Source organism: Seriola aureovittata, chromosome 20, assembly GCF_021018895.1.
Source record: "Seriola aureovittata isolate HTS-2021-v1 ecotype China chromosome 20, ASM2101889v1, whole genome shotgun sequence".
In the NCBI taxonomy this organism is placed as follows: Eukaryota; Metazoa; Chordata; class Actinopteri; order Carangiformes; family Carangidae; genus Seriola; species Seriola aureovittata.
Window position 1 is genome coordinate 23,711,176 of NC_079383.1, and position 15,000 is coordinate 23,726,175.

Consider the following 15,000-nt stretch of genomic DNA (forward strand, 5'->3'; position numbering starts at 1 on the left):
AGACCAGAGTCCAGACTCTGCAGAAAAACCAGCTGCTAACGAGTCAGGAAGTCAGAGAGCCTGAAACACTGTGTGTGTGTGTGTGTGTGTGTGTGTGTGTGTGTGTGTGTGTGTGTGTGTCTGCGAGGCAGTAAAGGGCATTAGAGAAGATTACTGTTGTTCACACTGACAGCAGAGAGAGAGCAAGGGCTACATGGTTCAGATTAGATTGAACTTGTACCATTTATAAGAACATTAAATGGAGCCTGCAATCACTGGTCAATCGATGCCTCGCTGCTGCTCAGTGTGTGTGTGTGTGTGTGTGTGTGTGTGTGTGTGTGTGTGTGTGTGGCTGCAGTATTAAACCAGTTACAGTGCAGACCTCTGGCTGTATCCAGGTCTTTCCTGAACATGCAGAAGTTCCATTTAAAAAGTGTCTATTTAAAGCTTCATCTGTGAGAGTGACGACCTGTAGTGACCTGAAGTGACCTGCTCAGAGTGCTCAGTCTTGATTCATATCTGACAGCTTCACCTGGACACCACGGAGGAAGGAGAAGTCTGTAGGAATTCTGGGTACTGTAGTAGATACTGTGAGAAGAAGCAGATGTGGATCCTCATGTTTAAACTACAGTAGGTGACGGTAGAACAACCTGTAGTTTCTGTAGCAGGGATCTGACGTCTGTTCAGCCCTGAGCTGTGACTGAAGGTAACAGATGATGATGATGGTGATGAAGATGGTGATGATGACGAAGAAGATGATGATGAAGATGATGAAGATGGTGATGATAATGACGATGACGAAGAGGATGATAATGATGATGAAGATGATGAAGATGGTGATAATGATGAAGATGAAGACAATGAACATGTTACTAAGATGAAGACGGTGATCAAGATGATGATGATAGTGATGATGGTGATGATGATGATGGTGATGATAATGATGAAAATGGTGAAGATGATGAAGATGATGATGATGATAATGATGATGATGATGATGAAGATGATAAGGATGCTGATGATGATGAAGATGATGAAGACGATGAAGATGATGATAATGATGAAGATGATGATGATGATTAAGATAGTGATGATGATAATGATGAAGATGATGAAGATGAAAATGATGATGAAGATGATGAAGATGGTGATGATGATGAAGATGATAAAGGTGGTGATGATGATGAAGAGGATGAAGATGGTGATGATGAAGATGGTGATGATGAAGATGATGAAGATGGTTAATGATGATAATGATGAAGATGAAAATGATGAAGATGGTGATGATGATAATGATGAAGATGATGAAGATGATGAAGATGAAAATGATGATGAAGATGATGAAAATGATAAAGATGGTGATGATGATGAAGATGGTGATGATGATAATGATGAAGATGATGAAGATGATAAAGATGGTGATGATGATGAAGATGGTGATGATGATAATGATGAAGATGATGAAGATGAAAATGATGATGAAGATGGTGATGAAGATGATGAAGATGATCATAATGATGAAGATGATGATGTCAGGTGTACTGGGTCACATGACACTACGCCCTCACACACAGGACTAGTCTCTCTCTCCCTTTCTGACTCTACCTCGCTTGCCAAGCCGCTCTGTGGTGGAGGGTTAGTTAGATTTAATGCCCTGCCTCGCCCTGCTCCCTGCTCCACATATCAGCTGGGAGGAGATTGAACCAAGAAGAGGAGAAGGTGTGTGTGTGTGTGTGTGTGTGTGTGACTAATTGCAGCCAATTCAGGCAATCACAAAGCAAACAGCTTCTCTCCCAACACACACACACACACACACACACACACACACACCTCTTTTATGGAGGAGAGGCGGTGACGAACTCGTCTTGTTTATTCCTTCTGTTTCTCCTCTTTAGTTTCCTCCTCTCCTCTCTTCCTTTACTTGTTTGTTTCCTCCTCTCATATTTCCTCCTCTTCTCTCTCCTCCCCCTCCTCCTCCATATAAATCACATTAAAGAGGACAGTAACCACCTCCTCTCTGTGTGTCCTCGCTCAGCATGTCTCTCACGTGATTGGCTCTGTGATTTAAGAGCGCTGCATTCTCATTCGTCAGCGGCTTAACCTCTGCGAGCATGTGACAAACGACACACACACACACACACACACACACACACACACACACACACACACACACACGGTCTTATCTCAGTGGTTCATTGTGAACTCTCTCTGTCCGTCCATAACTCAGAGGACAGAGACAGAGAGAGAGAGCATTCAAGAATCATTCAATAGTTCATTACAGGAGGGACACTGAGAGTGTCCACTGAGGGACGGAACTCTATTGAAACACTGTCACTTGACAGAGTCTCTGAGCTATCAGCTTAATCTAGAAAAGAGGATCCAGAGACACAGACAGACAGACAGGTGGACAGAGAGGTGGACAGACAGACAGGTACCTGTGGGGATCAAGGGGTTGCTGGCTGGTCGGTCACGGGTGTCTCCTTGCTCCCAGTCGAAGTCGTCCTCTTTGGACTGGACCAGAGTACAGTCTGGGGACTGACCAGACAGACAGGCTGAAAGAGAGCCAGACAGGTAGACAGACAAGTCAGTTAGTTTGTTTAGAGACTGGGACACAGATTTGAGGACAACTGTTGTAGAAGATGATGTGTCAGAGACACATAGACAGGGACTCGTGTGGTTTCATGAAGGAAAAACCCTCAGAGGTTTCTGACTGAACCAAGTTTACGGCACAACTCCAGGTGTCTCTGTCTCTGCGTCTGTCTCTGTATCTCTGTCTGTCTCTGTGTCTGTCTCTTTGTCTGTCTGTCTCTGTGTCTGTCTCTGCCTCTGTGTCTCTGTCTGTCTCTGTATCTCTGCGTCTGTCTCTATGTCTGTTTCTGTGTCTGTCTCTGTGTCTGTCTCTCTGCCTCTGCATCTGTTTCTGTGTCTGTGTCTGTCTCTTTGTCTGTCTGTCTCTGTGTCTGTCTCTGCCTCTGTGTCTCTGTCTCTCTGTCTGTGTCTGTCTCTGCCTCTGTGTCTCTGTCTCTCTGTCTGTCTCTGTATCTCTGCGTCTGTCTCTCTGTCTGTCTCTGAGTCTCTGTGTCTGTCTCTATGTCTCTGCGTCTGTCTCTGCCTCTCTGTGTCTGTCTCTGTCTATGCGTCTGTCTCTGTGCCTCTGTCTGTTTCTGCGTCTGTCTCTGTGTCTCTGCGTCTGTCTGTTTCTGCGTCTGTCTCTGTGCCTCTGCGTTTGTTTCTGCGTCTCTGCATCTGTCTCTGTTTCTGCGTCTCTGTGTCTGTCTCTGTATCTTTGCGTCTGTCTCTGTGTCTGTCTCTGACTGTAACAGCTGTTGTCTCTGATCAGCTGATGGTCCTTGTTGGTCAGAGACAGCATCTTGTAAACATGTAATGTTCTTCAGAGGGAGACAGTTCCATTTCATTACTATTACCCAGCATTCCTGCTGGTTAACACACACACACACACACACACACACACACACACACACACACACACACACACACACACACAGATAATGGATGTAAACCCTCCTCCTTCCACTGTGACTCAAAGACGTCTAAATCCTCCATTCATAGCCTCACTCTGATTCTGTGTGTGTGTAAATATATTTTGTGGCATCAGGGGCATTGACGCCTCGTCAGCCTCTTCACTGTAATGACTGTGTGTGTGTGTGTGTGTGTGTGTGTGTGTGTGTGTGCAGCTGTCATCTGAAAGCGTTGACATTAAATTGCTGGAAGGCTCATTTTCTTTCTTTGTAACAGAAGGCACATTAAATACACACACACACACACACACACACACACACACACACACACACACACACGTCCCGCCGGGCAATGTTAGCTCATCAACAGATACGAGACACAATCTGTTTAATCTGCTTCTATGAATTTGCATCTATATAACAAACTGAGCACACACACACATTCACACGGTCAGCTCTCTCTCTCTCAGAGGAGAACACACAGAAAAGCAATCTCAGCCTCTCGATCGCCCGAGAGTCTGAAGTGTAGAGATCTGTCCTCCCTCTAACTGTCCCTGTGTCTTCAACACGTCCAACTGTCTCTTTGTCTGAGTTAACAGTGAACTACTAAATTAATAGTACTGTAGTACTACTGTAATACTGTAGTACAACTGAAGTAGTGTAATAATATAGTAGTACCACTGTAATACTATAGTAGTACTAGAGTACTAGAGGAGTAATGCAGTAGTACTACAGCTCCTACTGCTCCTGGTAGAGATACGGTGAGTATTATTACTTCTCTAATACAGGCACAATGAACTGGAGTTGTTCTGTTTTACTGCAGCAGGTAACAAAACCTCCCTCTCTCTCTCTCTCTCTCTTTCTCTCTCTCTCTCTCTGTGTGTGTGTGTGCTGCTGCCTCACTCCACCAGGGAAAAACAAGGGGGGGGGGGGTTCAGAGGGACCAGATTGTTGTCGGGGCGTTCTTCGTCTCGACTCGCCTCGGCAGGAAATGAGAGAAAAACACACACACACCTCCAGGGATCGGTTAGAAACACACACACGTTCACACACACACACACGTTTCCACTGTCATTCTGTCAAATACCATACACTCTGTCTGTGTGTGTGTTGGCACAGTGATGACAGAACACACCCTGAGGACACACATATACATATACACTGCTCTGTGTGTGTGTGTGTGTGTGTGTGAACGTGTGTGTGTGTGTGTATATACCAGCAGTAATTAATCATAATGTGCAGCTATTGATTGTCTGCCCTCTTTATTCTCCAGTCGCCTAATCAATAACTACAAGTCTCTGCTCCTAAAAGTTAGAGCAGTTCAACCCTTTATATCCAGTACTGTCACAACAACACAACAACAGCACAGCAACAACACAACATCACACAACAAAACACAACAACAAAACAACAAGAAACACAACAACACAGCATCAACATCACAACAAAACAACATGTTGAACTGATGTTGGTGTGTATGATCCAAGCAGATACATACACACTTTGTATCTTCAGTGTGTGATGCGATATTGGTGACACACACACACACACACACACACACACACACACACACACACACACACACACAGAGGGTAGTTCACAAACAGAAAATTAGTGTCACACACACACTTTCATTCACTCCCCTCTATGTCGGGGGTGTTGCTGTTGCTGTGGTTATGTGACCTTACTGAAGCCCAAGCGGTGCGTGCGTGTTGTGTTAACGTGTTTACATCTTGGGACCCTTGCCAGTTGTGACCTTTGACCTTTCAGAACTCAGGGGGAGGGTTGTGCAAGCCGAGGCTTGCCCGGCAGCGTTGCCATGGAGACTAGAATTTCCTGCAGAGGTGGAGTTTTGTGAGGTGCAGTACAAATACACACACACACACACACACGCACACACACACACACACACACACATAGCTCACATCCTGTTTACCAGTTTGTATTGTTGCTGTGTGAAACTGGACTTCAAGGGTTAGCATCACACACACATATACCTGTTACTGCTAACTAACTAGCTAACTATCTAACTAACTCAGTCTGAGACTCAGACTCGTTCTCAGACTCAAACTCAGTCTCAGACTCAGATTCAGTCTCAGACTCAGATTCAGGAACAGACTCAGACTCGTTCTGAGACTTAGACTCAGTCTCAGACTCAGTCTCAGACTCAGATTCAGGAACAGACTCAGACTCGTTCTGAGACTCAGACTCAGTCTCAGACCCAGATTCAGTCTAAGACTCAGTCTCAGACTCAGATTCAGGAACAGACTCAGACTCGTTCTGAGACTCAGACTCAGTCTCAGACCCAGATTCAGTCTCAGACTCAGTCTCAGACTCAGATTCAGGAACAGACTCAGACTCGTTCTCAGACTCAGTCTCAGACTCAGACTCGTTCTGAGACTCAGACTCGTTCTCAGACTCAGACTCAGTCTCGTTCTCAGACTCAGACTCAGTCTCAGACTCAGATTCAGTCTCGTTCTCAGACTCAGACTCAGTCTCAGTCCCTGACTCAGATTCAGTCTCAGACTCATATTCAGGAACAGACTCAGTCTCGTTCTCAGTCTCAGACTCAGTCTCGTTCTCAGACTTAGTCTCAGACTCAGTCTCAGACTCGTTCTTAGACTCAGTCTCGTTCTCAGACTTAGGCTCGTTCTCAGACTCAGACTCAGTCTCAGACTCAGACTCAGTCTCAGACTCAGATTCAGTCTCAGACCCAGATTCAGTCTAAGACTCAGTCTCAGACTCAGATGCAGGAACAGACTCAGACTCGTTCTGAGACTCAGACTCAGTCTCAGACCCAGATTCAGTCTCAGACTCAGTCTCAGACTCAGATTCAGGAACAGACTCAGACTCGTTCTCAGACTCAGTCTCAGACTCAGACTCGTTCTGAGACTCAGACTCGTTCTCAGACTCAGACTCAGTCTCGTTCTCAGACTCAGTCTCAGACTCAGATTCAGTCTCGTTCTCAGACTCAGACTCAGTCTCAGTCCCTGACTCAGATTCAGTCTCAGACTCAGATTCAGGAACAGACTCAGTCTCGTTCTCAGTCTCAGACTCAGTCTCGTTCTCAGACTTAGTCTCAGACTCAGTCTCAGACTCGTTCTTAGACTCAGTCTCGTTCTCAGACTTAGGCTCGTTCTCAGACTCAGTCTCAGACTCAGATTCAGTCTCAGACTCAGTCTCGTTCTCAGACTCGTTCTTAGACTCAGTCTCGTTAGACTCAGTCTCAGATTCAGGAACAGACTCAGACTTGTTCTCAGACTCAGTCTCGTTCTCAGTCTCAGACTCAGTCTCGTTCTCAGACTCAGTCTCAGACTCAGATTCAGTCTCGTTCTCAGACTCAGACTCAGTCTCAGACTCAGATTCAGTCTCAGATTCAGTCTCAGACTCAGATTCAGGAACAGACTCAGTCTCGTTCTCAGACTCCGTCTCGTTCTCAGTCTCAGACTCAGTCTCGTTCTCAGACTCAGTCTCAGATTCAGTCTCGTTGTCAGACTCAGACTCGTTCTCAGACTCCGTCTCGTTCTCAGTCTCAGACTCAGTCTCGTTCTCAGACTCAGGCTCAGATTCAGTCTCGTTGTCAGACTCAGACTCGGTCTCGTTCTCAGTCTCAGACTCAGTCTCGTTCTCAGTCTCAGACTCAGTCTCGTTCTCAGACTCAGTCTCAGACTCAGATTCAGTCTCGTTCTCAGACTCAGACTCAGTCTCAGACTCAGATTCAGTCTCAGATTCAGTCTCAGATTCAGTCTCAGACTCAGATTCAGGAACAGACTCAGTCTCGTTCTCAGACTCCGTCTCAGACTCAGACTCGTTCTGAGACTCAGACTCGTTCTCAGACTCAGACTCAGTCTCGTTCTCAGACTCAGTCTCAGACTCAGATTCAGTCTCGTTCTCAGACTCAGACTCAGTCTCAGTCCCTGACTCAGATTCAGTCTCAGACTCAGATTCAGGAACAGACTCAGTCTCGTTCTCAGTCTCAGACTCAGTCTCGTTCTCAGACTTAGTCTCAGACTCAGTCTCAGACTCGTTCTTAGACTCAGTCTCGTTCTCAGACTTAGGCTCGTTCTCAGACTCAGTCTCAGACTCAGATTCAGTCTCAGACTCAGTCTCGTTCTCAGACTCGTTCTTAGACTCAGTCTCGTTAGACTCAGTCTCAGATTCAGGAACAGACTCAGACTTGTTCTCAGACTCAGTCTCGTTCTCAGTCTCAGACTCAGTCTCGTTCTCAGACTCAGTCTCAGACTCAGATTCAGTCTCGTTCTCAGACTCAGACTCAGTCTCAGACTCAGATTCAGTCTCAGATTCAGTCTCAGACTCAGATTCAGGAACAGACTCAGTCTCGTTCTCAGACTCCGTCTCGTTCTCAGTCTCAGACTCAGTCTCGTTCTCAGACTCAGGCTCAGATTCAGTCTCGTTGTCAGACTCAGACTCGTTCTCAGACTCCGTCTCGTTCTCAGTCTCAGACTCAGTCTCGTTCTCAGACTCAGGCTCAGATTCAGTCTCGTTGTCAGACTCAGACTCGGTCTCGTTCTCAGTCTCAGACTCAGTCTCGTTCTCAGTCTCAGACTCAGTCTCGTTCTCAGACTCAGTCTCAGACTCAGATTCAGTCTCGTTCTCAGACTCAGACTCAGTCTCAGACTCAGATTCAGTCTCAGATTCAGTCTCAGATTCAGTCTCAGACTCAGATTCAGGAACAGACTCAGTCTCGTTCTCAGACTCCGTCTCGTTCTCAGTCTCAGACTAAGTCTCGTTCTCAGACTCAGGCTCAGATTCAGTCTCGTTGTCAGACTCAGACTCGTTCTCAGACTCAGACTCAGTCTCGTTCTCAGTCTCAGACTCAGACTCGTTCTCAGACTCAGTCTCGTTCTCAGTCTCAGACTCAGTCTCGTTCTCAGACTCAGTCTCAGACTCAGATTCAGTCTCAGACTCAGCCTCATTCTCAGACTCGTTCTTAGACTCAGTCTCGTTCTCAGACTCAGTCTCAGACTCAGATTCAGTCTCGTTGTCAGACTCAGACTCAGTCTCAGACTCAGATTCAGTCTCAGACTCAGTCTCGTTCTCAGACTCGTTCTTAGACTCAGTCTCGTTCTCAGACTCGTTCTTAGACTCAGTCTCGTTCTCAGACTCGTTCTTAGACTCAGTCTCGTTCTCAGACTCAGTCTCAGACTCAGACTCAGTCTCAGACTCAGATTCAGTCTCAGACTCAGCCTCGTTCTCAGACTCGTTCTTAGACTCAGTCTCGTTCTCAGACTCGTTCTTAGACTCAGTCTCGTTCTCAGACTCAGTCTCAGACTCAGTCTCAGACTCAGATTCAGTCTCAGACTCAGCCTCGTTCTCAGACTCGTTCTTAGACTCAGTCTCGTTCTCAGACTCAGTCTCAGACTCAGATTCAGTCTCAGACTCAGTCTCGTTCTCAGACTCGTTCTTAGACTCAGTCTCGTTCTCAGACTCAGACTCAGTCCTCCACAGTCCACAGAGGTCTGATCACATTGAGCTGATCTGCTTGTGGGCTGGATTAAACCTCAGCTGCTGTTCCACTGTAATCTATTAACAGCCAATCACACTCACACACAGACACACCCACCACCCACACACACAGCTGGCTCAGTGCCTGGGTGGAGCTGCATTCGTCTCCTTCTCTTTTACAAACACTTCCTCTCTTTTCATCTCTCTCTCTCTCTGTCAGTGTCTCTGGTGCTCTCTCGCCCTCCCTCTCTCTGAAGTGTGTGAGGCTGAATGAAACCATCTGGTCCCGATTAGGAGGATGACTGTGGTTTTCTGTGTAACACTCATTCTGCCGGTTCCTCTGCTGAGGGTCAGACTCTTCATCCTGTTCTTCATCATCCTCACCTCTGAGCCCCACTCCATCAAACAAGATGTGTGTGTGTGTGCAGTCTGTAAGTCAGGCCGAGCTGAGACGTACAAGCTACAGGATAGAGTCGCAACTGGACGTTACACTCCGGTGAATGACGGCAGCAGCTTCCTGTTGATTTGTGAAACCTCATCAGGTTTATTAAATATACATTCATATATATACACTGTAAATGTATCTATATTCATATATGTATATTCATACATATATGAATAAATATATGAATATACAGGATCAAACCCAGGTGGAGTCTTCAGCACATGAAAAGTGTGTTTCTTGTGTCTTGCTGGATGCTGATGTGTTTGAGGATCCAGAGCCTCTCTCTCTCTTCTTCTCACTGTCTCTCTCCCTCTCTCTGCCACTCTCACACAGAGTCTTGTTGTTCAGTATTACCCAACAGTGAGTGAGCAGCTGAATGTTAACGACTCTGTGTCTTTCACTTCTTCTTCTTCTCCATCTCTGAGCTGAGTCATGTTTCACACACGTGAAGAGAAACACACACACAAGACAAACCAAACTACGCAGACCAGGAGAAGAAGAAGAAAACTCTGCATGAAGAGCCATAAAAACCAGAAGCAGAGAGAAAGCCACAACAAAGAAAAGACAAGAAGAAGAAACGACAGCTCGAGGATCAATTAAAAACCAGATTAGGAAGAAAATGGAGAAAGGACGAGAAGAAATAAAGTCAGTGAGGAAGAATTAAGACCCTGAGGAAGTTTGATGGAGAAGAAGCTTCAGTCTGAGGTCAAAGGTCAACATGAACCTCTACACACACAGGTCAACATCACACATTCACACATACACACACACACACACACACACACACACACACACACACACACACACACACACATCCTGTTTAAAATCAAACCTGATTTCTGATTTTCTAAAGTTTCATTTGAGAGAAATACAGGACACAGCTGGAAGAAGACAGATGTGTGTGTGTGTGTGTGTGTGTGTGTGTGTGTGTGTGTGCACGGGTCTCTGTTGGACTTTTGTTGTGCGTCACAGTTGTTCTTCAGGAAACAACCTTTTCCTCCCTTCACCCTTGTGACCTGAGCTATAACAGCCCCTCCCCCACCTGTTGACCTGTGACCCCCCAACACACCAGTTACCGGGGGGGGGGGGGGGACTGTCCTGTTCATCAAACCCTCCACTGTTAATTAATTATGACAAATTAATGATGCGGTGAATATAAATCCAACAGACACGTACAGCTGTGTGTTGTTGTGCAGCAGACTTCAGGAAACAGACTTTTCCTTCCTCTCTTTGTGTATGCATCTCTCACACACACACACACACACACACACACACTGACCCAGATCATGTCTGAGATATAATGACCCCCCCCATCACCCCCCCCAACGTACACTAATTAGCAGTGTGTAACCAGGCTTATCTAATGTATGTGTTATTATCTGAGGAGCTGCTGTGTGTTTGTGTATGTATGTGTGTGTGTGTGTATGTGTGTTTAACTTTAGCAGTGATGAGCCTCACAGTTAGCCATTAGCATGTGGTGATGCTAACACCCTGCCTAACCAAACCCCCCCTCAGAGGTGATTGGACAAAACCAGACAGGCAGGAGGCGGTGACATGCGCAGCTCCCAGCAGCACCTGGGGCTGTGTGTGTGTGTGTGTGATTGGAAGTGACAGACACAGTGACACACACACTGTGACAGGCAGCAGTGGTGGCATTTAGCTGGTGAGACACAACACACACGCACACACACACACTGACAGTGAGGATGAGACAAGATGGCAGCAAAATATTCAAACAGAGAAGGAGATAGAGATAGAGAAGGAAAGAAGGAGGGAAAGAAGGAAAGAAGATGAATGCAAACAGTTGTTAAACGTGAAATGTAAACAGTGTTCACACCAGTCGACCAATGAAGAAATTCAGTCAGTCAGTCAGTCAGTCAGTCAGTCAGTCAGTCAGTCAGCCATCAGTCAGTCAGTCATCAGTCAGTCAGTCAGCCATCAGTCAGTCAGTCAGTCATCAGTCAGTCAGTCAGCCATCAGTCAGTCAGTCAGCCATCAGTCAGTCAGTCAGTCATCAGTCAGTCAGTCAGTCAGTCAGTCAGTCATCAGTCAGTCAGTCATCAGTCAGTCAGTCAGCCATCAGTCAGTCAGCCATCAGTCAGTCAGTCAGTCAGTCAGTCAGACAGTCAGTCAGCCATCAGTCAGTCAGCCATCAGTCAGTCAGTCAGTCATCAGTCAGTCAGCCATCAGTCAGTCAGTCAGTCAGTCAGCCATCAGTCAGTCAGTCATCAGTCAGTCAGTCAGTCAGTCAGTCAGTCAGTCAGTCAGCCATCAGTCAGTCAGCCATCAGTCAGTCAGTCAGTCATCAGTCAGTCAGCCATCAGTCAGTCAGTCAGTCAGTCAGTCAGTCAGTCAGTCAGTCAGCCATCAGTCAGTCAGTCAGTCAGTCATCAGTCAGTCAGTCAGTCAGTCAGTCAGCCATCAGTCAGTCAGCCATCAGTCAGTCAGCCATCAGTCAGTCAGTCAGTCAGTCAGCCATCAGTCAGTCAGCCATCAGTCAGTCAGCCATCAGTCAGTCAGTCAGCCATCAGTCAGTCAGTCAGTCAGTCAGTCAGTCAGTCAGCCATCAGTCAGTCAGTCAGTCATCAGTCAGTCAGCCATCAGTCAGTCAGTCAGTCAGTCATCAGTCAGTCAGCCATCAGTCAGTCAGTCAGTCAGTCAGCCATCAGTCAGTCAGCGATCAGTCAGTCAGCCATCAGTCAGTCAGCCATCAGTCAGTCAGCCATCAGTCAGTCAGTCAGCCATCAGTCAGTCAGTCAGTCAGTCAGTCAGTCAGTCAGTCAGCCATCAGTCAGTCAGTCAGTCATCAGTCAGTCAGCCATCAGTCAGTCAGTCAGTCATCAGTCAGTCAGCCATCAGTCAGTCAGTCAGTCAGTCAGCCATCAGTCAGTCAGCGATCAGTCAGTCAGCCATCAGTCAGTCAGTCAGCCATCAGTCAGTCAGTCAGTCAGTCAGTCAGCCATCAGTCAGTCAGCCATCAGTCAGTCAGCCATCAGTCAGTCAGTCAGCCATCAGTCAGTCAGTCAGTCAGTCAGTCAGTCAGTCAGCCATCAGTCAGTCAGTCAGTCATCAGTCAGTCAGTCAGTCAGTGAGTCAGTGAGTCATCAGTCAGCCAGCTGTTGTGAAGCAGCTAAAAGTGAGTTAAGATGGAGGGAAATAAAGGAGGAGAGAAGGAGGTGGGAAAGTACCTCATTGCGCATTTATGTCTATAATAAGCACACACACACACACACACACACACACACACACACACACACACACACACACACACACACACACACACACACACACAGCTGCTCTACTTTCAAGGGCATCAAACTCTGTATTTCTGTGTTTGTGAAGGTAGGTAAAGTGTATATATATTTACTGTGTGTGTGTGTGTGTGTGTGTGTGTGTGTGTGTGTGTGTAAACTGTGATCTCCAGCAGGAACACTAACTGGGCGCTAACAGCATTAGCGTTAGCACAGCAAGCTAACTTGCCTCAGGCCAAACATGAATAATGCAGCAGTCAGCCCAGTGCCTCTGGGTGTGTGTGTGTGTGTGTTGTGTGTGTGTGTGTGTGTGTGTGTGTGTGTGTAAACTGTGATCTCCAGCAGGAACACTAACTGGGCGCTAACAGCATTAGCGTTAGCACAGCAAGCTAACTTGCCTCAGGCCAAACATGAATAATGCAGCAGTCAGCCCAGTGCCTCTGGGTGTGTGTGTGTGTGTGTGTGTGTGTGTGTGTGTGTGTGTGTGTGTGTGTATCACTGTTATCTGGCTGTACTTGAGGCTGTCTATGTGACGGTATTAGAATAATATGCTAATTACTAATAATTACCCTGTAACATACACACAGATTATCCCCCCCCCCTCCTCTCCCCTTCCTCCTCCTCCTCCTCCTCCTCCTCCTCCCTCTGGACTGTGACTCCTCCAGGCAAGGACGAAGAGGAAGAGGAAAAGGAAGAGGAGGAGGGGGGTGGGCATGTGGGTGGGGGTCTGCAGGACTCGACATGACTGCACCACAGACGACTCAGAAACTACTGCTGGAACCTTCACACTACATCTGTAGAACCGTTCTCTTCTGAAGAACCATTATGTTCTAAAAAACCGTTCTCTTCTGAAGAACTGCTCTTTTCAGAAAAACCGTTCTCATCTGAAGTTCTGCTCTTTTCCAAAGATCTGTTCTCATGAACGAACAGAATGTCAGGGTAACCAGGAGCAACAGGAGGAGGAGCACTGACCAGGTCACAGAGCTGAATTCTGGTTCCTACTCTCAGGGTCTGGGATTAGAGGAACCTGATGTCCCAGTCTGGACTGATACCAGCAGCTGGGGGGTGGGGGTGGGGGTGTTGTGTGAGTGTTTCCGTGTGTCCACTGTCCGTGCTCATCAATCAGACTGTCCACTCATCACCCACAGGACAACAGCTGTCACTTCCTCTTTACGTCCTGTTTCAGGCTCCACCTCAGTCGGATCCACTATGAACCAGATCCAACGTGTCACAACGAGTCCACCAGGCAGCCTGACTCAGGTCTCCATCATAAAAGCAGAAAGGGCTGTGTGTTGGTTCTGGTTCTCCAGGTTTGAATCCTTGTCTGTAGTGGATTGAGCAGGGGGGCGGGGACTACACCTGGTCTGAGACTGAGACCAGGTCTGACACAGACAGATATGTAAATGAGAGTAATCCAGAATTGACAGACGGGTCAAAGGAAAAAGATTAGGATGGATCATAAACCAGGACCAGATTAGACTGTTCCAGATTAGAACTGAGATAATGAAAGAAAAGAAAGATGTGGCTCTTAATCTGTTCTCCTCAGTGTTCCCGCTGTCTCTCTCTATCCCTGTCTGTCTCTGTGCCTGTCTCTCTGTCTGTCTCTGTCCCTGTCTGTCTGTCTTTCTTTCTCTGTCTGTCTCTGTCTGTCTGTCTGTATCCCTGTCTGTCTGTCTCTGTATGTCTGTCTGTGTCTGTCTGTCTGTCCCTGTCTGTCTCTATCCTGTCTGTCTCTGTCTGTCTCTATCCTTGTCTGTTTGTCTGTGCCTGTCTGTCTGTCTCTGTCCCTGTCTGTCTGTCTCTATCCCTGTCTCTCTGTGTCTGTCTGTGTCTGTCTTTCTCTGTCTGTCCCTCTCTGTCTGTCTGTGTGTCTGTCTGTCTGTCTGTCTGTCTGTCTCTGGATAGATATAAATGATGGTCAGAACCTCTCTGGGCTCAGACAAAGACACTCTACTCTGTGATGTCACTGTTAGCTGAGCCACAAGATAACTTTCACTGATATCAGATCAATAATTCAAACTGATCAACTTTAAGTAGCACAACTCACCTGATCTGAGGGTGGAGGAGGAGAAGGAGGAGTAAAAAGAAAAAGTAAAGTAGTGAAGTAGAGAGAGATGTTGACAAGAGTGAATCAGGCTAAGACATCTTCAGTTAGCATGTTAGCATGTTAGTATCTGTAGAGATTCACTTCACAACTATTCTAACATTTTCATTATAAACTTCACAGAGTTCCCTGTCAGAGGAGACCAGGACCAGGACCAGGACCAGGACCAGGACCAGGACCAGGACCAGGCCTGTTCACATACCAGACTCCATAGAGAAATAGATTTCAGAGTCTTCAGACAATGAACCCAACAAATGACTGGAGGGCATACACAGG

The 15,000-nt window shown here is 46.8% G+C and overlaps 1 protein-coding gene across 7 annotated transcripts in view; it reads right to left on the bottom strand.

The window, feature by feature from the left end:
* The window catches only part of ptprma (protein tyrosine phosphatase receptor type Ma), a 104,672-nt gene that overhangs the window by 74,751 nt on the left and 14,921 nt on the right, over positions 1 to 15,000 (bottom strand). For all 7 annotated transcript variants that reach the window (XM_056364057.1, XM_056364056.1, XM_056364054.1 and 4 more), the window contains exon 2: positions 2,415 to 2,531. In XM_056364057.1, the coding sequence (XP_056220032.1) occupies positions 2,415 to 2,531 (117 nt within the window). The remainder of the gene's footprint in view (positions 1 to 2,414; positions 2,532 to 15,000) is intronic.